The 21,572-nt window shown below is 38.9% G+C and overlaps 1 protein-coding gene across 1 annotated transcript in view; it reads left to right on the top strand.

The window, feature by feature from the left end:
* The window catches only part of scara5 (scavenger receptor class A, member 5 (putative)), a 111,420-nt gene that overhangs the window by 51,340 nt on the left and 38,508 nt on the right, over positions 1–21,572 (top strand). The window contains exons 4-8 of the mRNA XM_084952294.1: positions 97–296; positions 998–1,176; positions 1,259–1,385; positions 1,473–1,641; positions 16,051–16,131. Of these exons, the coding sequence (XP_084808420.1) occupies positions 97–296; positions 998–1,176; positions 1,259–1,385; positions 1,473–1,641; positions 16,051–16,131 (756 nt within the window). The remainder of the gene's footprint in view (positions 1–96; positions 297–997; positions 1,177–1,258; positions 1,386–1,472; positions 1,642–16,050; positions 16,132–21,572) is intronic.

The following is a 21,572-nucleotide window of genomic DNA, read 5'->3' as shown; positions in this document are numbered from 1 at the left end:
AAACTCGATTTGGGGACTTTTGCTTTAGCTGAGGGATCGTTGCTTCAACACTTAGAACAAATCTCTGACTCTCTTCCTCACTCTTTCCCTCCCCAGTCTCTCGCTCCCAGGTGTCTTCTCAGCGGCAGGAGGTGCTGACGGAGAATGCGACCCGGATGTCAGAGCGCTCCCAGCTGCTCCAGCAGACCCTGGGAGAGGAGTCCAAACAGGCTGACCTGCTGGAGAACATCTGGAAACTGGAAAACCTCTTCCAGAACCACAGCAACTGGCTGCAGAGGCTGGAGATCTTCATCAAGGTACAACACAAGATATCTGGATGCCCCATTTTATTGTATCTTAAATGTTTATAGAGGAAAGTGCGATTAATGAAGGTGGCCCAATTTAAACAGGAATACTCAGAAATGGTTCACCCCAGGCATCATTGAGTGTTTTGGTGCTTTGATTGTTAGAGACAAACCCGTCTCCCCCATTTGACCAGATGCCCAGCCACCCTGTAGTGTTTTCGAGAATACTCTTTAGGGCTCTTCTATTACACAACTCTGCTGTTAGCAGGAGCTTAACTGACTGGCCTGGGATCTGTAGCTCACTTGATTGGGTTCACAGTAGGCACAACAGTTGGTGGTACTTGACCTTTTTTTGCTTATGGATCTCCTCTGTCTGATCTATCTAGACAGTGATTTAGCAAAAACATTTCTTTTTTTAATGCCTCTGATGTTGACACCAGATGTGTTGCAGAGTTCTTTTAAGAATCTCTACTGTAACCCTTTCTCAACCTTCAGCTGCCAGTGGTGTTGCATTGGTACGGCCACTGTTCTGAGGCCATGGCTCAGTCAGGGGCTTCTGCAAACTGGCTAGCTGGTGAAAAGAGAAGTGCCAAAGGGGGAGCATTGAAGGGCAACAAACCAACAATCCATGCTTAATGAATTTAAGTTTAAGGTTGAAAAATAAAGGCTGATGATAGAAATACTACCATTAGTCTGAGTCCTTTTCCTTGCAGGGCTTGGAGGTGGAGCTGAGGAGCATGCAGGCTCACTCTCTACAGTCAGAAGGCTACCTGGTGCAGTTGGATGACAGGTTGTCCTCGCTAAGCAGCTCCGCGGGTCGGAACCTGACGAGCTTGAGTGCGGAGGTGGCCCGAGCATCCACGTGGCTTCGTGATCATGACGTCCTGCTGAGGTACACGTTTAATACAGTTTTTGTAGTCTACTGCATTTAATCACATTCAAATGGACTTCTGTGGGATTCTGATTTACTTTAGGGAAACCTCGAGTCATGTGAGTGAACTGAGGGAAAAATTAGACGAGGTCAACTGGACAGTGGGAGCTGTCAACCACACCTTCAGCAACGATGTCAGTATTCACCATTTGAAGATACGTGACTTACAGGTTAGATGTTCATAATATCTTGCACTAAAGTTACCTCTACATCAGATCTACTTTTCATAAACTGAGTCATAAACGTCCCACATTCAGATCCAGATCAGCAACATAACAGAGGACACCAGCAGTTTATGGGTGACCCACGTCCACACGGAGGCCCAGTTGAGGAATGAGATGGAGATCCTGAACACAATCACAGAGGACCTCCGTTTGAAGGACTGGGAGCACTCCATGGCTCTAAAGAACCTCACAATATTAGAAGGTGAGCAAAAAGATGTTGTTTGTTCTCATCAGCAAAATATGAATAGGAATGAAGAAGAACAGTTTGAGTATAGCGTTAATAGAGAATAGAGAAAACATTAATACTTTATTAAAAACTTGAAAGAAGACCTCTAAACTGACACGCAACACTCAAACAGGTCATTTGGTTTAAATTCTTCAGAAATATGTGCTGATAGATTCAGTTAGTAAGTAACTAAGTAAGTAAAATGCATTTTATAGTACCTTTCACAGATAAAAATCACAAAGTGCTGAAATTAAAATATGACACATCATAATAATGTAAACACATAGAACATAAAAGCATTAGCGAGAATGGCTTACATGGTACACTTACTGAATTTGCTGAACTTGCTAAACATCTTAACAAAGCTCTTCTGTAGAGTTATTCTGCTACATTGTCTTCTGTGATCACGTAATAGCCCATGACTTCATGATATTGAGACTGTGGCTCTATAGAAGCTGCACCATCTGTTGCAAAACTCCTTGTTCTTCATGTAACTGCGGCTTGCATTTCATTATTATCATTATGGCTGTATGGGTGAACAGTCAGATCCCTCTGAGAACCTAGAGCTTTTGCATTGTACTGTACAGCCAGTGTGACCTTTACAAAATAAAATGTACCTTATATATCAAGAGAATACATTAAAAACATGCAAGAACATGAGAACTTTACATCACAGTATAATTAATCCCTTTGGGTGGACCTTAATGCCCCAAAAGATCTTTAACAACAGCACATCTGAGCCAGTGGATGCTTGTAGTGTGATTAAGTACAAGTGACCCTAGCATGCAAACATGATTTTACATTGTGGGAATATTGCCCAGGGCTTTTAAGCAGCTCTGAATGTTCTTCCTCCAATTTGTGCAGAACTGATTAGTCCCGACGTGGTATGACTCTCGCTGCCAATGCACCAAATGACTTCTCTGGCTTGTTAAAATCAAAATAGGTATGCCATGATGTAATGCTGGCAGGGGACACAACCCAAGCTGATTGATGACAACTGAAACTGAATGAGACCCCTGATCTCGTGTCTGTTTCACATGTGGGTGGGATGCCATTTCACCTGAGCCTGGAAACAATTGTGGGTTAAATTTAGACTCTACATACAGAATGAAAACTCAATCACTCTGCTCTGTCACTGGTTTTAGCTCTTTAGCCCCATTTGTTTGTTGTTAGCTCTCAGTCACCTCGGCCAACAAAGGTTTTACATCTCTATCCATGTTTACCCTCCTTTTTGCTCTCATCTCTTTCCTCTTCTCTTCTTATTCAGTTCATTTGTCTTTAATTTTGCTGACTCGCTGTGATCTTCGTGCCACGCATGGTACTTGTTGCATTAATAACAGAAACATGAGAAGTTGTTTAAAATATCGCTCCAAGACTTTTTTTGATGACTGATGCAAAAACTGTATAACTTACGGTAACATCTGCCTGCTAAGGGTAAATACACCAGATGATTTTAATTACGGCTTCCATATGTTAGTTCCGCCAGACAAGTCACATCTGAAATGATTCTTTCGCTACAGCAGAAGACTACGGCTAGAGTTCGGTGTCCAGGCACCAGAGCTCATCACTCCACTGAAATACGATATACAAATTGAGGAGTGACAAGTAAACATCCCATCAAAGCCTACAAATGGATGGTTTGGTTCATCCATCAGGGTCAAAACAACATGGTCAAAATAGCTTGCCAAACTGGGAGGTTGTGTTTGGTAAATGACGTGAGGCATGTTATTGTGTCTGATGCAATGCAGCTCGAGTTGCTTAGTGAACTGCTTTGCAATCTTCCATCCATACATACATTCATGCATACATACATACATAAATACATACATGCATACATGCATAAATACATACATGCATACATGCATAAATACATTTTCTTAACCGCTTGTCCAGTTGAGGGCCATGGGGGTCCCATGAGTATCCCATGTACAGTGAATCATGGGATATACTAGACAGGTCATCTGCTACTGAATACAGGTAACTATTCACAACCACATTTCATATGATGTAGTGTCCTACAATCCTAACCCAATCTTTGCTGCAGGGGTCTTGCTTCACAACATGTTCTCACTCCCAAAAACTAATATTTTATGCTAGGTGACAATTCGTCAACATATTACGCTTCCGGGCACCCAACACATCCCTAAATGATGAGATCGGAAAAACGAGGAAACATGAAAACCGTTTGGAATCAATCTACACGTGTTTCACCCATAACTCGGCACGTAGCATAAGAACGCGGAAGGTCACCTTTCGCGTTCCTCAGGAACGCCGCAGGACTTGACAAATCGTCGGGATGTTACGCCTTGGGAGTGAGAATGGGCTGTGCTTCAGGGTATGGGTTGCCAGCCAAAGAGAAAGCTCAGGCCCCTCACTCCAAAGGTATCCCAATGGTAGAAATTTGGATTTTAATGTGATAATGGCGAAATTATTCAACCTAAATTCATGCCTTTACTGATAACTGCAAAATTCTCCCGTAAGAATGTCTGACCTAATGTAAAGAAGGTCTAGCTGTAGCCACACAGTCTTTAAGGCTGATTTGATAACCAACAAACCCCAGCAAACGTCACTACAATGAAGCAAATTCCACAGTTTGAATAATGTAAGTTAAGAATTTTGTGTGGTAAATCTACAGCTCATTCTTCTTCAATAATCTGATCTAATGTGATCTTTAAGATTGATCTGACTGAGCTAACCCAAGATTTGCCACATGATACAAAAGGAACTAAAGACGAAGATACTATTTTTGTTAAACGGTATTTTCAAGTTCAATAATGAACTTCCAGTATTTACTTCAAGGTCAATGTGGATTCAAGTACGAAGGATATAGAAATGTGGAAGCTATATTCTCGTGTTAATTCTCTTTTGATTTCAATCATACGAAACAACAGAACATTTGTAACATTTCAAAACATCGACCAGTGGAGCTTCTGATTATTGTTCCTTCAAACTAGGCATAATGTCTGCAGTTCAGTGAAGCTGAACCTGATGGAAGAGACATTTATGGGAAATATGATCAACATTTCTGGTTTTATTTTTGCCATCTTAATTGATTTTGTAAGAAAAAGAGGTCAGTGCAACATCAGTACACACACATTTCCCAGCCATTAAATCCAACAGTTAGGTCAGAGATTTTTTTTCTTTTGTTTTTGCCAAAGAAAGTCGCAAAACTCAGGCTGGGAAGTTTTTTTTTTCTTCTCATATTCATTCGTTAAGTTTAAAAAAATATTGAATCCTTCAGTTTGCATCATGTAACTTTTTCATTAGTAAAGTGTGTGTAATTGTGTTAAGTGCATAATTCTTTCATACTCTACAATCAGCTTAAAAAAAACTATTTTCTGTGAACACGTTTCAGTATTTAAACCTGATCTGATAAGAATAATGTCACTGGGGCTTATCACCACATGACTTTCAGTCAAACAACATACTGACATTTAAACGAGTTACATTTCTCTCACAGATAATTCATTTATGGTTATACAAATACCCCTTGTTTGATCAGAGCTATCTTTGTTTAATTACAGTTTTAGGATTTAAAAAAGAAAAACTAAAATTTCTTAAAGTTCACATTAAAACCTGTCTGACTTTTTTTTAACTCTTGTGTGTTAAATATCTTTTTATAATCTGTATGAGCTCATAGGTCTGTGGAGTCTCCACCTTAAGAGATCTAAACAACAAAAATGTAAACATATGTCTCAGGATTATAAAGAAAATATTCTAAGATTGGTGCAATGACATAACTTTATAACAGCCTGTCTGTGCCCTTCAACAGCAGCACTTTCCTCTCTTTTTTGTTTTTTCATGTTTTTTTCCATGTTTTTGTTCCTAATCCCTCCTCTCTTGCTGTGTCATTACAACTTTTCTCCACTCTCGGTTTCCGTGTATGTTACCATGTATTCCAGCCGTGCCAGTGTTTAATTGGCATGAAGCAAGCGTTGCCTACTCGGGTTTCATAACTATCTTTCACTGTGACAGCAGTGTGCATGTATCTTTGTGTGTTTTCACATGTTACCTATTTGACTTCACTCTGTTAATGTGTGTGTGGATCGTTGCTGCTATTCATGAGCAGCCCCACATTTCATTGCTTAAGGACACCACCAAATGAGAGGTCATTTGTAAAAGCCATAATAATGTGACTCACTGTTTTCTGAGGTGCTGGTACTCTAGGCCAGCGGTCCCCAACCCCCGGGCCTCGGACCGGTACCGGTCCGTGAGTCGTTTGGTACCGCGCCGCAAGAGTTGAGGCTCAGGTGTGAAATGTATGGTTTTCAGGGGTTTTATCGTTTTCAGCGTTATTTTGTTATCGTTTTTATCGTTTACTCGGTTTTCCTGGGTCTTTTCACGTGTGTTATGAATAAATCTTCTTTTTTTCGGTACCGGTACTAGTTTTATTTTGTTGTATTTATCCGCGACACCTTAAAGGCCGGTCCGTGGGTTTTCAGGGGTTTTATCGTTTTCAGCGTTATTTTGTTATCGTTTTTATCGTTTACTCGGTTTTCCTGGGTCTTTTCACGTGTGTTATGAATAAATCTTCTTTTTTTCGGTACCGGTACTAGTTTTATTTTGTTGTATTTATCCGCGACACCTTAAAGGCCGGTCCGTGAAAATATTGTCGAGCACAAACTGGTCCGTGGTGCAAAAAAGGTTGGAGACCGCTGCTCTAGGCCACATAGCGTCTGTAGTTTTTTTTTATTATTATTAATATTTACTTACATTTAGCTAGCAATAGATCACCAAAAGACTGTTCTCCTCAGCATGCCAATAGATGTTGTCCAGCATTGGATAAACATACTCTGAATGGTTAGTTGTTGTTGGGGGTCTTTTTGTTTGGGGTTTTTTAATCTATATAAATACATAAGCTTTGTGGCAAGGTGCCAAAATAGCAGTCCAACAAAAAATGTCAGCCAAATCTGTTTGTGTTTGTTTTTTCCTGTGTTTTGGATTAAGATCTTGTTTCCTTTTCAAATTTTTTCACTCTCACTTTGTCCTTCAAGGCCAGTGTACTAAACATATGTTCCAGATAAAGTAGGAATGATAAAATTTATGAAGCTCCATATTCTTGATGAAAAGTGTGATGAAAGAAATTCCCAGATCAAATTCCTTGTTTCCTTCAATTAATGTTCAACATAAAGCAAGCATGGGAACAAATAGAGAAGGCTCATTATTCATACTTGTATTAAATTCAGATATATTTTGTACTATATCAGTGTAGTATCACTGTGCAATAGCCTAGACACTGTGTAGAAACACTTTGGCTCTAAAGCCTCCATCATGACTCACTTCTTATAAAATACTCCCATCCGCTTACATCCATACAGCCACTTTCTACAAACAGATCTGTCTGTTCTTTGCTACAACATCCTGTAGGGCAAGGCAAGTTCATTTATATAGCACAATTCAACAACAAGGTGATTCAAAGTGCTTTACAGAGACATTAAAAAACAAAAACAAATAAAAAGCATGATTTAAAATTGATTTAAAAAAACAGTAGATAAAATCAGAACAGTAGATAAAATCAGTAGTTAAAATGTAAGTTTTGAAATTTAAGCTTAAAAGTGTGGATTTGGTGTTTTATTCAAATGCAGCTGAGAACAGGTGAGTCTTCAACCTGGATTTAAATAAACTGAGTGTTTCAGCTGATCTGAGGCTTTCTGGGAGTTTGTTCCAGATATATGGAGCATAAAAGCTGAATGCAGCTTCTCCGTGTCTGGTTCTGACTCTGGGAACTGATAAAAAAAATGGATCCAGATGACCTGAGGGATCTGGAAGGTTCATACTGGGTCAGGAGGTCACTGATGTATTTTGGTCCTAAACCATTCAGAGCTTTATAGACCAGCATCAGAACTTTAAAGTCTATCCTCTGATGGACAGGCAGCCAGTGTAAAGACCTCAGAGCTGGACTGATGTGGTCCACTTTTTTGGTCTTAGCAGCAGAGTTCTGAATGAGCTGTAGTAGTCTGACTTATTTTTTAGGTAGACCTGTAAAGATGCTGTTACAGAAATCAAGCCTACTAAAGATGAATGCATGGACGAGGTTTTCCAGGTCCTGTTGAGACATCAGATCTTTTATCCTTGATATATTCTTGAGGTGATAGTAAGCTGATTTTGTTATTGTCTTAATGTGTTTTTCTAAGTTTAGGTCTGCATCCATCACTACACCCAAATTTCTCGCCTGGTTTGTGGTTTTTAGGTGTATAGATTGAAGTTCTCTGGTGACCTGTAACCGTTTTTCTTTGGCACCAAAGACTATTACTTCAGTTTTGTTTTTGTTTAGCTGGAGAAAATTGTGGCACAACCAGTCATTAATTTCCTCAATGCATTTACCAAGAGCCTGTACAGGGCCTCGGTCTCCTGGTGACATTGTGATATATATTTGTGTGTCATCTGCATAGCTGTGATAGTTTATTTTGTTGTTCTTTATAATCTGTGCCAGTGGGAGCATGTAAATGTTAAACAGACGAGGTCCCAAGATGGAACCTTGGGGAACTCCACATGTGATACTTGTCTGCTCAGATGTGAAGTTACCTATTGATACAAAGTATTTCCTTTCTAAGTATGTTTTGAACCAGTTTAGTACAGTTCCTGAAAGACCTGCCCAGTTCTCCAGTCGTTTGAGTAATATGTTGTGGTCGACTGTGTCAAATGCTGCACTGAGATCCAATAAAACTAAGACTGACATTTTTCCACTGTCTGTATTCAGACATATGTCATTAAACACTTTGGTCAGAGCGGTTTCAGTGCTGTGGTTCTGTCTAAAACCTGACTGGAAGGCATCATAGCAGTTATTCTGTTTTAAGAAGTAATTGAGCTGTTGAGAAACTGCTTTTTCAATGATCTTACTTAGAAATGGGAGATTTGAGATCGGCCTGTAGTTGTTCATTTGTGTCTTGTCAAGATTGTCCTTTTTCAGTATAGGTTTAATTACAGCAGGAAACACACCTGACATTAAAGAAAAGTTGACGATCTGTAACAGGTCTGACTCCAAAGTCTTTGAGACCTTTTTGAAAAAACTTGTTGGCAGGACATCTAAACAGCAAGAGGAGGAGTTCAGTTGACCTAAGATGTCCTCCAGGTCTTTGCTGTTAATAGGGTGAAACTGTTTGATGGTGTTTAAACAGTTTTTCGGTGGACACAGTACATATCCTGAATTTGCTGTTGATGTACCAATTGCTTGTCTAATCTTTTGGATTTTGTCTGTGAAGAATTTGGCAAAGTCATTGCAGGCCATGGTTGAATGAAGTTCAGCTGCCACTGACACAGGAGGGTTTGTTAGCCTGTCAACTGTAGCAAATAAGACCCGAGCATTATGACTGTTTTTGGTGATGATGTCAGAGAAGTAGGACCTCCTTGCACTCCTCAGTTGTAAATTATAATTGTGAAGTTTCTCTTTATAGATGTCATAATGAACCTGGAGGTTTGTTTTTCTCCATCTGCGCTCAGCTTTCCTACACTCTCTTTTTTCATTTTTCACCAGTGTGGAGTTTCTCCATGGAGACTTTTTCCTTCCAGAGATAACCTTCACCTTAATGGGAGCAATAGTGTCCATTACATTTAACATTTTAGCACTGAAGCTATTGAGGAGCTCATTGACTGAACCTCTGGACAGGTCAGGTGTTAATGGGAAGACCTGGTTAAAGATCTCACTACTGTTTTCAGTTATACACCGTTTTGTGATCACTGCTGTTGATATATTTGTGTGGGCTGAAATTTTTCAAAGAAAACACAGTAATGATCAGACAGGCCCACATCAGACACAGTAACCTTCGAAATGCTCATGCCCTTGGAGATCAGTGGGTCAAGAGTGTGTCCTCTATTATGTGTGGCCTCTGTTACATGCTGAGTCAGCCCAAAGTTGCCCAGAGTGTTACTCAGGTCTTTAGTCCCTTTGCCCTGAGGGTTGTGCACATGGATGTTAAAATCCCCAACAATAATTACACAGTCGAAATCAACACAGATCATAGACAACAGTTCACTGAGATCATTAAAAAAGTCAGTGCAGTATTTGGGAGGCCTGTAAACATTAAGAAACACAACTTTGGATGGGGCCTTCGGCTGTAAAGCCACATGTTCAAAAGACTGAAAACTTCCAGGAGATAGCTGCTTACATTGAAATGATTCATTCAACAAGACAGCAACCCCTCCTCCTCTCCTGCTCACCCTGGCCTCACTGATAAAACTGTAGTTAGGGGGGGTCGTCTCGATGAGAACAGCTCCACTGTTACTTTGGTCCAACCAAGTTTCAGTTAAACACATAAAATCAAGGCTGTGCTCAGTGATTAAATGTTGTTAAATGTTAAATGTTTACTATGTTTAAAGATCTTTTAGGGTGCAGCTCTCTGTGTTTTGACCAGGCCACATGTCTCCTTCTGTCACCTAAAAGTACAGAAATTTTAAAACCTTCTAGTAAACAGGGTCCCAGCTTCTCCTGGGAAAAGTCACCACTGCCATAATCCTCGCAGCCCGGACCCTCCACACATCAGACTGCGGAGACAGAGCATGAAGGTGGTAAGAAGGAACTAAGGGGGGCGAGGCTGGGCAATGTAACTTCAATTGCTCTGTTGAGGACGGGGCTCAATGGCGAACCTTTGGCTGCTCCGGTGGGGGGTTTATGGGGGACAAAAAGGGATTGGGCCGGGGGGTAGATCTAAGCCCAGCATTGACCCACTCCATCATCTCCTCAGTGAATTTCAGGTGTGGGGAGGAGGGAGAAAGGGAGGGGGAGGAGGGTGATGGCCTGTCAGGGGTTTGGGGGACTGAGGAAGGTCGTGGTCCCTGGTCTCTGGTCCTGGTCGTTGGTGTTGTTGAGAGAGTTGGAGGCAAATAGGGACCCCTCTTCTTGCCTCTGATGTCTCTCCTTTCTGAAGCTCTTCCGGGGTGGGGCCAGATGAGGCTCCTCCTCAAGGTTTCTGCTGGGCTTTGTCTGTTCTTGGAGTACTGTTTGTTCCTCTTTATGAGATAACTCCTCGTTTATCTCAGCCTTGGCACCAAGCACAGATGGATGACGTATGGAATAAAACACCCCTGACTTGTTAAAATTAAATCCATTTGCTTTAAACAGATGCCTGCGTTCCCAAAAATATTAAAATTCTTGATAAAATGCACTGAGTGGTCAGTACATGCTGATATAAGCCATTTATTCAGTGCAAACAACCTGCTGAATCTCTCGTCCCCTCCTCTGACGGGCGGTACAGGTCCACTGATGAATACAGCTGCATTCAGAGAGTTTACAGTACTTAATAATCCAGTAAAGTCCCATTTCAGAACCTCCGACTGTTGTTTGGACACATGGTTTGACCCTGTATGCAGAACAATGTCTGTCACAGTTGGATATTCATCTGCAATTTGAAGAATTCTCTCCTTCAGGTTGTTGACCATATCCTTAGGAAAGCAGAGGACTTTAGTGTTCTTACCGCACATCCTTTGTACACCCTTTACGGCAGAGTCACCCACAGAGTTTCAGGCCTAGCCTTTAGCTTTCCCTGTGGCCTTTCACTTTTCAACAGATTTTCAGACCTTACTTCGCTACTTTTAGATGGATGGTTGTCCGATATAGATCCAGGGTCCTTTGATAGTGGAGCAAATCTGTTCTGCAGTTTGACATTCAGCTGTTTTGGAGGTTTGTTGTTAACCTTCCTATTCACGGTTGTCCAGTCCTGTTTCCTCCCGTATACAGGGGTAGAAGAGCTTCTGTGTCTCGTAGGAAGTGAAGGCCAGTCTTTTTCAGAGATTTCAGCTCGCTGTGCCCTGCCTGTGATACGTACTCCCCCTTCCAGGAGACATGATTTATGTCTTGGTTTTGCACCAAGACAGTCCAAGGGGGGATTATCGCTTGAGGATTTATTATAATGCACAGAGACTACTTTCTTGGTCATGTTATCTGTGCTCCTTAGCTGTGTACTAGCTTGCTCATCGCCATTGTTTTGAATCAAAGGCAAGGTTGTTTCATTTCCACACAGTCCATTTACCTCCACGTTTACTTCTAAGCGATGAATTTTTGTCTCCAGTACTGCAATCTTCTGCAGGAGGCTGTGGTAGTCATCTGTGGAGAGGGAAGGCATCTTGTTGCTAGTTAGCCTAGCGGTTAGCACCTTTCCAGGCTATTGAGGCTGTTCGGTGCCCAGACGCTGTAATCAGGCTTCAGCTGTGTGTAGGCCACAGACACGGAGCGCTGAAGATAAGGTAACTATAAAAATGTTGCTGTTTCTGTTAAGAACACTTTAGTCCTAATGATCTATAAGTGTCCAGTGTCCAGAAGCTATCGCAGGTAAGCTCATATGCAAAAAAGGGAAAAAAAATCAGCATAAAAAGCAATAAAAATAAAATAAAAATAAATATCAATAAAAGAAGGAAAGCAAATCAATAAAAGAAGCAAAGCATTCTCAACTAACACCAACACAGGTGATGCCTTGTGTCATTTGTTATTGTGGTAAATTAGATGATCTTTTTTCTGGACTGCACATGTGTAGACAAAACAAAACGAGCTGTTGCGCCACACTTCAGATTTGTAACAAGACTGGATATTGGACGGAGGCGCCTGAACTCTTCACTGGAATTGCATTCTTGGACCGAGCTGTCAGATGTTTTCAGGCTGATCCAGGAGGGGCCACTGGGCTTGTTATTGTTGAAACCCTGTCAGCTGACTAGTGTCTCCGAGAGCCAGAAGATTATTAATGTGAAGCTCTGCTTAAACAAACTTTTACAGACCACCAGAGTAAAATGTCTTCTCAAAAGATTAGGCTTAAAAGCCAAAAGCCTTTTGGCTGGTGTCACTGCATTTTTGTTACTATGAGTGGATGTGATGGGGATTCAGACATGAGCAGCATGTCCTGCTCGGATGTACTTCCTTTCAAATGTATTGATTTATTGCTTACTAGCCGCAAATCTTTCTATCCCTATGAGGTCTGGGCCATCATATGTAATAAACCTAAACTTAACCCAACCTAGAAAGGCAAAACTGTACTTAATGTGTCTCAGTCATGTGAAAAACAAAGTTTTCACAAGACTATACAGTGAAATAATCGTTTATAACATCTTTTTAACATTGCTTTAGTTCATTGCCATTGCAGCATCAGTTTATGCAAAGCTCTCTGAAGGTCCTGCTATCCCTATTTTCAGAGTGGAGATCTTGACTGTGGGCCATTGCAACACCTTGATCCTTTTTATCTTTTAGTCATTTTGTTGGCGATTTCTTGGGATCATTGTCCTGTTGCTGGTGTCGGACAGTTGGACTCACATTTGACTCTGGAATTCTTTGGCATGTAGAGGAGTTCAAGATCAACTCAATGACTGTATCCAGGTCCTGGTCATGTGGTTGCACAACAAGCCCATATCTCCACCTCTCCACCACCATGCTGACATGAACTATGTGCTTATAGGCTGTGTGCTATGCATAGTGGATCTTCACTTTGAGTTTGTTCTGGTAACACTTCCAAATCCGCCTTAATTTTACTTAATTTTACTGTCATGAACTTTAACATTTAACATGGTAACTGTGGCTTATAGTGCCTGAGATGTAGCTTCTGAGGTTTTAGCAGTTTCTCTGAACATTGCAAAGTCAGCATGCTGCTTCTTACCTTCAGTAACTCAAATGGAAGCAACAAGGTTGTAGTTTGTGTTTTGTTATGGTTTTTAAAAGAACTGTACTCTGATTGCCTAAAGCTGAAGTAAGCGTTGGGTTGTCAGTGTTTTGACAAAAAAAAAATACATGTGTGTGTGGGTCCAAAGAAAAATTGTGGGATTAAAGAAAATTGCTAAGGAATTACTGACTGAGTGAACAGGGTATTATTTATGGCAAATCCAGCTCAGGACGTGTGCGCAAAGGCTTTAATGGAAACCTTTTCTGACATATCACTTTCTAAAATATTTATGTACACTTGGTAGATTCAGTCCTTTGCCTAATTTAACAAGTACTGCATTTAAATATAGTTTTTATTACAGATCAGTTAGCCAATTTTTCATCATTCCAATTCATCATTTGGTCATCTGCCTGTCATGACTTTAAAATGCCTGATGTGTTTTTATCAACTGTAATCAAGCCAATTTAATTTATGTCAGTTTTACGACTAATTTAGCGGTGTCAAACTCATTTTGGTTCAGAGGCTGCACACAGTCCAGTTCGATCTAAAGTGCACACGTCCAATTAAACTATTCCCTAATAACCTATTAAGAGGTTTAAGTACTTTTTAAAAACATTTACATTTCACATTCAGAAGGAAATTCAGACTCTCTTGAGATGGAAGTTCAAAATACATGTCCTTCTTGGCAATTTTCACAATTTAAAAAGCCATAAAGTCGACTCTTTTGGCCACGTTTGACTTTGCTGCTTTTGGCACAGCTGATAATGATATTCTAATTAAGAGACTTAAGCTCTTAATATATTCGAATATATCAAGAGCTTTTCAGTTGTTTCTTCTAATTTTGTTTCCACTCTTGTAACTTTACTTTGTGGTGTGCCCCAAGGTACGGTTCTGGGGTTTGTCTTGTTTGTATATGCGTCCACTTGGACACATCCTGAATACCTCTGAAGGCATCTCATTGTTACACAGATAATATCCAGTTGTACATTTAATTTAAACCCCAGAATGTAGCCAAATTTTCTGTCCTCAGGCCTGCATCCATGTTATAAAGAACAGGATGGAAGCCAAACATCTGTCTTTAAATACTAACATAAGAACGGAGGTTCTTATCTGTGCCCCTGACAACTTCATTTCCACACTTATTGAGAATTTTGGACGCATTTCATGTTCAGTTCTCCTGACTGTGAGAAATTTGGGTGTTACTTTTGATCAGGCATTGAGTTTTGATAAGAATGTTGGCTGTATTGTATAAATGTGTTTTTATCATTGGCAGTATTAAGTATATTCTGATTACACATACTTTTATTTCATCATGCCCTTATTATTGTGATTCATTATTCCTATGCCTGCGAAAATCATCCCTGGATCACTTACAAATAGTACAGAATGCTGCTGCAAGTCTTCTCACCAGGTGCACCAAAAGCTTCTATGTGAGACTGATTCTGACCTCTTTATGTTAAAGTTTAGGATTCAGTTTAAGATTTCGAGGATCACATTCAGATCTGTCCCTATATTAGTGAACTACTACATCTATAAGTAACTACTAGGTTATTCAGTGCTTGTGGCCTGTACATAGGTCCAGGTTAAGGACAAAAAACAGAATGCAGGTTTGTGATTGTGACTCCCAAGTTGTGGAATTCTCTCTCATTGGACCTAAACTTCTTTTTAAAGGTATCAACGGTGTCCACAGATCCTAAGACTAACTTGTGAAGGCTTGCTTTTATTTAGTTTTATCCATTTATACTGTTTTAATTGTTGTATTTTATTTTATTTTGTATAGCAATTTGTCATAATTGGGAGACAAAAATACAAAATCCTCAACCCACTAGTTGAGGATTTTTTTGACCGTGTTTTTGCAGCTTATACCTATTCTTTAAATCAGAAATCTGCAAATTAGAGTCATGAAGGATCAGAACCACAGGACACTAACAGGTCCTCAGATTTCTCAGCTTTCCCACAAGCCAAGTTCTGGTCCACCTTGTTTAACATGTGGTTTTCATTGTAGCCAGATCTCTCCTCTCGCTCTCCTTCTCTCTTTATTTGACTTTTCTCACTCACTCTCTGGAGTCGTCCAAGTATAACAAATGCTTGGACTGAAGCCCTAGCCCAGTTGTAAGACCCACTTTGGCCTTCATTTGCCAGATATGTCACTTTTTGTGTGTGATAGGCTCTGTAATAAATATAAATATAGTTTTGTGACATGAATAAAGTTATTATCTGCCTGCATTAAAGGTCTGGTTCCATGTATTAACTTTTCAGGGGATAATCTACATGTTCCTCATCCAACATGCTAGATAATAATAATGAAGGCACCATAAAGCATACTTTTAATGTATAATTAACCCTAATGCACTTTCTATAAATCAAAAAGCTCTTATTTAATCTCCAAGAAAATATATTTCCTCAGCAGGTCATCAATAAAAAAGTTATTTGTAGCCTTTTTCAGACCTCAAGATAACAGGTGACTTATTTTCATTTAAAGTTCTATTATATCTTTTAGTAAAGCAACAGAAACATCACATATAGACACAACATGAAAAGCATTATTTATATTACTTAAATCTATGTTTCTGACTCAACATCATTACAAAATAGTTCTGTTTTAAATGGGATTATCTTTGTTTGCATAAAAACATAAACATAAAATCACTAACAAACTGATGATTTGTCTCTTTGTCAACATATTACTTAATTTTACATTTTAAAAAAGAGAGAAAAGCTTTAAAGAAGTATGCCTCCTATTGAAGACAAGTTGTCTTGCAGCATTCAAGTTATTTATTACAAAATATTTTTTTTCTTCTTTATACAGGACCTCCAGGACCTAAGGGAGAGAAAGGGGACACTGGAGAATTGGGGCCCCCTGGGGTTCCTGGTTTGACTGGCTTGAGAGGTGAGTACGACCAGTCATTTATTGAGAAACATTTCATAGTGAAGTTTTCAATTACTGCTCCAATAGAAAATTAGTCCCTAAAAGGTGTCACAAATCCCATGACGCTTAAATAACTTGATTCCGTAATTCCAGAAAGTTGATTCTGTTTATTTGGACGTAGTGTTTTCAGTGGGAGAAAAGTTTGACTTCTTCAGGAGACTGAAGAAGTCAAACTGAAAAAGTCAATTGAAAACACATCCAGATGAACAGAATCCACTTTTTTGGGATTTCCTTACCTGGATGATTGAGCAGGCATCCAAACAACTTGATTCTAATGTTTTATTACTCTAGCCGTTTGGTGATTTTCCTACATTTTTTTATATCCTTTATGTCCTTTTTGTCTTGACCAGCTTTTCTCCACATAAGAAGTTTCTAACCTGAGTCAGATTGATAAACTCTCTCTAAAAGCACATATTGTATATTCATTTTGAACTGTTTAAGCATTTAAAATAGCAACTCAGAATGTGGTGATTTCAGGATGTTGAAAAACATTTAAACATGTCTGTGAACAAAAGCAGATAAAAAAAATTGTTCCCTCATGAAGATATGTTGAAGTTTATTTTTATCTAGTTAAAATAAACTTATCTAGTCCTTATCTGTATTTTATCTAGATTAATCTTCCTTCAAGTAGAAGGTATAGAAATGTAAAAAATAGATGGATTTAAATGCTACAATACTCCAAACCTTCATCCTGATCTGCTTAACTTGTGGGAGTTGATGTAGTTTCCCAGCTTTGGAAGACACGTGCAAATTATCTGAACACAAAAAAGAGAGGGTAAGGAAGGGTCTTGGCGTGAAGGTTCCACAAAAAAAGGTTCCATATGAGTTATAAAATATAGTTAAACTATATATGTGAATATCTCAAATTTAAGAGATACAAGACTTTTTTGGAATACCAGGATTTATGTTTGAGTGACACGAAAAATGAAAAATTAGACACTTTCTGTTTTTAAGCTCCCTCTGGTTATGTTACATGCAGTTTCATTAATAACACTACGAGTGGAAAGAATTAAAGGTCATATAAAGCTGCTTAAGAAAACAAAGTGCAGACTTTGGGTGGGGATTTATTTTTACACAGGGCCAGTGAGACGTGTCATCTGTCTTAGTCTTGCAGGTAATTCCCCCAAAAATACAGCTTAAACCTTCATGCATTCACAGTGAGCAGCTCCGAAACATGACATGGCTATTTTTCATTGATATGGTGTGATACAAACAACAACAGCATGATTCCAGATGTTCTGGGTCCCCCTTTCAGCCTGGTACCTCTTGAATCATCACCCCTCAGGTTGTCTCCTGTCATCATCCATCCACATTCCCTGGCTGAAAATGAACATTTCCAAGAAGCATTATCTTCCTGTTGAAAGGGGACCCCCCCCCCCCCCCCATCTCAGCCCATAGTTCCAGGAAAAAGTGGGAAAAAAAAAAAAGGAAAAAAAAGAATTGCTAACGTGAGTGTTTACAAAGGCCTAACTTTTGTAAAAATCTAGCAAAGTGAATGGAACCAAACCCTCTGCAAGACCAAAGCAAAGACAGAAAAATTAAACCCCTAATGTTAACTTCAGTGAAAAAGGGCTTTTTAGAGGGGAGATCAATTAAAGCTATTTTCCTTAAATTCTTAACATTTCTAACAACCAACAAATTCCTGCAGGTCATACCAGACCACACCAAATTAGTCTAAGCAATCATAATACAATGTACAGCATAAAATGGAAAAACATATTAATTCAGATGCAATAGTCCAAAGACATAAAGACAGGATGAGAGCTTAGCAATACAGTCTGCAGGTGGTTTTGACCGAATATGGAAACTGGTCAACTGAGAAAATATACTACGCTACTACTATCCTGCTACATACAATGATTTTTACACAATTTAATCTGTTATAGGAGTATGTGTTTTTGTCTTTTATTTATGTTCACATGCTTCTCAATGTTTGGTTTTGTTGATTAATCTAATATTGTATCAACCTGTCAGACTATAGATGAAAATTAGCTTGTGTGGCTAAATCTGACATATGTGCATGATGACTTTAAGTGCTTGTTAACATGCATATCCTTCTTTTTTTTTTAAAAAAATAAATACAAACCTAAAGAAACTTACAAAAGACTATGAAAATCCAACCTGAACAGACCAAAACAGTGTGGGAACATCTTCACCAATTAAAAGAGAGGACAGTTAACTTAACATGCAGTGTTTCTTACCGAAGCAGGCTCTTTGCATCCCTGAGGTCTAACAAATCTACTGAATACATTTTCTGCCTCCTGCTGTGTGAGTTTGCTGACACATTACTTCCTTCCTTCATGCTTTGCACCCACTGACTACTTGGACTACCAATTAGACAAGATGACTGTCAATCAGCCTTTGTTAATGTTAGCAGTAATAAAGCACAAAACAAAAACTACAGTTTAACTGTCATGAATGACAGTTTTGTATTTCAACAGATGGAGTGGTATATGAATTATTCTAGTTCCCAAAAAGAATGGTTTGCAAGTGACATAAACCTATATGTTATTAGCAACAGAACACAGAAAACAAATCAAATGTTTAAGCTAAGAAAATGTGCTGTTTTTTTTTTTATACCACTTCCTTACATGTTACTGCCATCAAATGGAAAGTGACTTTTTTTTCTTAAAATTTTAGATTTACTCAAGCGAAACATTTGATATGTTATCCGTGTGAAATAAATACTTTCAGTATATCCTAAACCTGCCATTAACTCAAATTAGTTTTAAGAATAAAAATGAATAGCGGGAGTTTTATTCACAAACATTATTATCAAAAACAAAATATATACAGTAAACTTAAGTCAACTTACAGCTTAAAATTTATTTTGAACAATTTCTGATTCATACTTTATGATTACTACTGTAGCACACAGTCTACTGTAGCACACACACAATCCTGAACAACTAGAGATCATCTTGAGAAAATAGACAAACCAGTGGCCTATACATAAAAATCATTGCTGTGTAACACTTCTGGTGGTGAAAACGGGGTATTTTAATCATCTATTTCACCAAATACTCCTAAAATACACATTTTCTCACTCTATACTATGAAAATAAAAAAATTTATGCATGTGACATAATCTGATGTCAAGTCTTTATGAATCCCATTACACACATTAGCTCTTTACAGGAACTTGGTGTCTTGTAAACTGAAGCTTCCCATAACCTTGAATCTTGGTTCAGTTCTGCTTTTCTTGTTTTGGGCATAAAGGACTGCATTTGCCATTACATTCATTGTGTTGAAATGTTAAAACACTTTGAGGACTCCATGTACAACACGACGTGAAATGCTTTTACTTGTATGTTGGTGCGTCTCTTATAAATCCAAGTTATATATCTTTTTACTGTGTCTACCAAGAAGAAAGTCAACCACACAACCTTACAGGTCCAATTCTGAGGCTGTTCTTCCACCAAGAGAATGTTAATTCTGATAAATACTTTCTACTTCTTCAGTCAGGTGCAGTACTTTCTAACTGTAAATGTATTAAAAATACGTGAAAAAATATTTTTAAAAATTATTCACAAAGATTATTTAATATGAAGGCAATAGGCAGAGTGTTACAGGCCCATGAGGCTAAAGAATGTAGACTCATGGGCAGTGTAGTCCGTGTTGCAGGGAGAATGGACTGCCATACCCGTTATGTGTCTGTGAGCGAGGGAGGGAGAAAAGGGAGAGTCGAAAAGTACGAGTTGTCACCGACCAGAAACGGGAGCTGGAAGCATGTAAATATAATAATAACCACTGCAGCCAAAAAGAGTGCCTGACGAGCCCAGTTATAAGTAAGCTATTAAGACTCGACTGTGTTCGTGTTTTCCTCCGAAACAATAAGTTCCGTTGGAGCAGCCTTTCAACGCCTCTCTCTGTCTCTCGCTAGCAAACTTGACCCAGACAACAAAGTAAAGCTAATTTTCGGCTACGAGCCCGACACGAACCCGACTTATTAGCCAGAGGTCCCTTTACTACGTTTCGGAGCCGCGGACCTGTTTTAGATACGCGCGGAATAGTTTTCTATAGGAGATCGCTGCAAAACGTGCAGCCTTAACTAATGTCCACCCTACTGTTACTCATTTTATATTAAGATTTAAAAATCTATTTGGTATTGGTATGGCGAATATCATTCAGTAATAGTAATAAATCACACAGCAATAGTACATTCGTGTAGTTGTTAAAAGCATGATAATATATTAAGTAATCCAAAGTATTCAGAATACGTTACTCTCATTGAGTAACGTAACGGAATATGTTACAAAATACATTTTGGGGCATTTATTCTGTATTCTGTAGTGGAATACATTTTAAAAGTAACCTTCCCAACACTGCCTATTGTTCAATTTTTATTTATTTTTTTGCCTATTGTTCAAATTAATGATCTTAGCAATGTTAGTTTATGTTATCTGTTTATTTTATGTTGACTGTTGTTTCCAGTTCTAAAAAGAATAATCAATTCTAATAACCTAGATCTACACATTGTGTTTATATTGCGCTACACGGAGTTCTGTTGCTCCACTTGCACTGAAGCCAAAGGAATGTGTCATCACATCCAGCAGGACGCTTGACATGTGGAGCGGTCCAGTTGGACTCGCCTGCAGAACAAAAAGAACATTTCTGCCCTGGATCCCAATTATGATAGATAGCATTTTCCCAGTGGGGTTTTTGAGTTGAACTGAGTTATATGGCCTCATCCATCATCAGTTTATTTTGCGTTTCTGGCTCTAATGCCTAATTATTTTATTCTTATTTCTGAACAGTCACAACAGTGTAATCAGAGCGTGTCAGAACACAGCGACATTTTAAAAAGATTTCTCTCACCTCAGCGGTGTAATCAATAACTCATTACCACACTAATTTTGAGACATTTCACTGTGCTTACTCTAAACAAATGTTCTCATTGTATGCCACGGGGTATGGAGTGGATATGTTTTAGGAGCAAAACAAAAGATGTTTTTCGTGTATTCCAGATGGTGGAACATGAGCAGGACTAATATTAACAGGACTTCCAAAACCTTAATACACTTTAAAGAATAATATAGAGTTTGTTTGCTGTGTTGGAATGACATAGATATGACTGGACCCTAACAGAAATTCACTAATTGTTTATTTACACCACGGATCCACATTACAGCTAATGAAAACCATGATTAGATCAAGTATGTTCCAGTCTAGTTCAGTTAGTGTTGACACTCAGGCAATAAAATCTTCACTCCCCTCTAGAGTTTACAATTCTTTTCATCCTCATCCATTCTTCCACATCTTTTCTTTTCCCACATGAATTGCAGTACAGATCTGCAAGCTGAAGAATCAGTGTGTCATCAAGTTTGCCTGTCTGTTGACTCAGTAGCTCCATTCTGGCTGCCAGTAACAGAAGAAAGTGTACAAAATAGTCCATATGTGTG

This window comes from Perissodus microlepis, chromosome 15, assembly GCF_051167445.1.
Source record: "Perissodus microlepis isolate ML-2025 ecotype Zambia chromosome 15, ASM5116744v1, whole genome shotgun sequence".
NCBI classification, from domain to species: domain Eukaryota; kingdom Metazoa; phylum Chordata; class Actinopteri; order Cichliformes; family Cichlidae; genus Perissodus; species Perissodus microlepis.
Note: the sequence above shows the minus strand (reverse complement) of the source record. Positions and strands in the feature narration are given on the sequence as shown.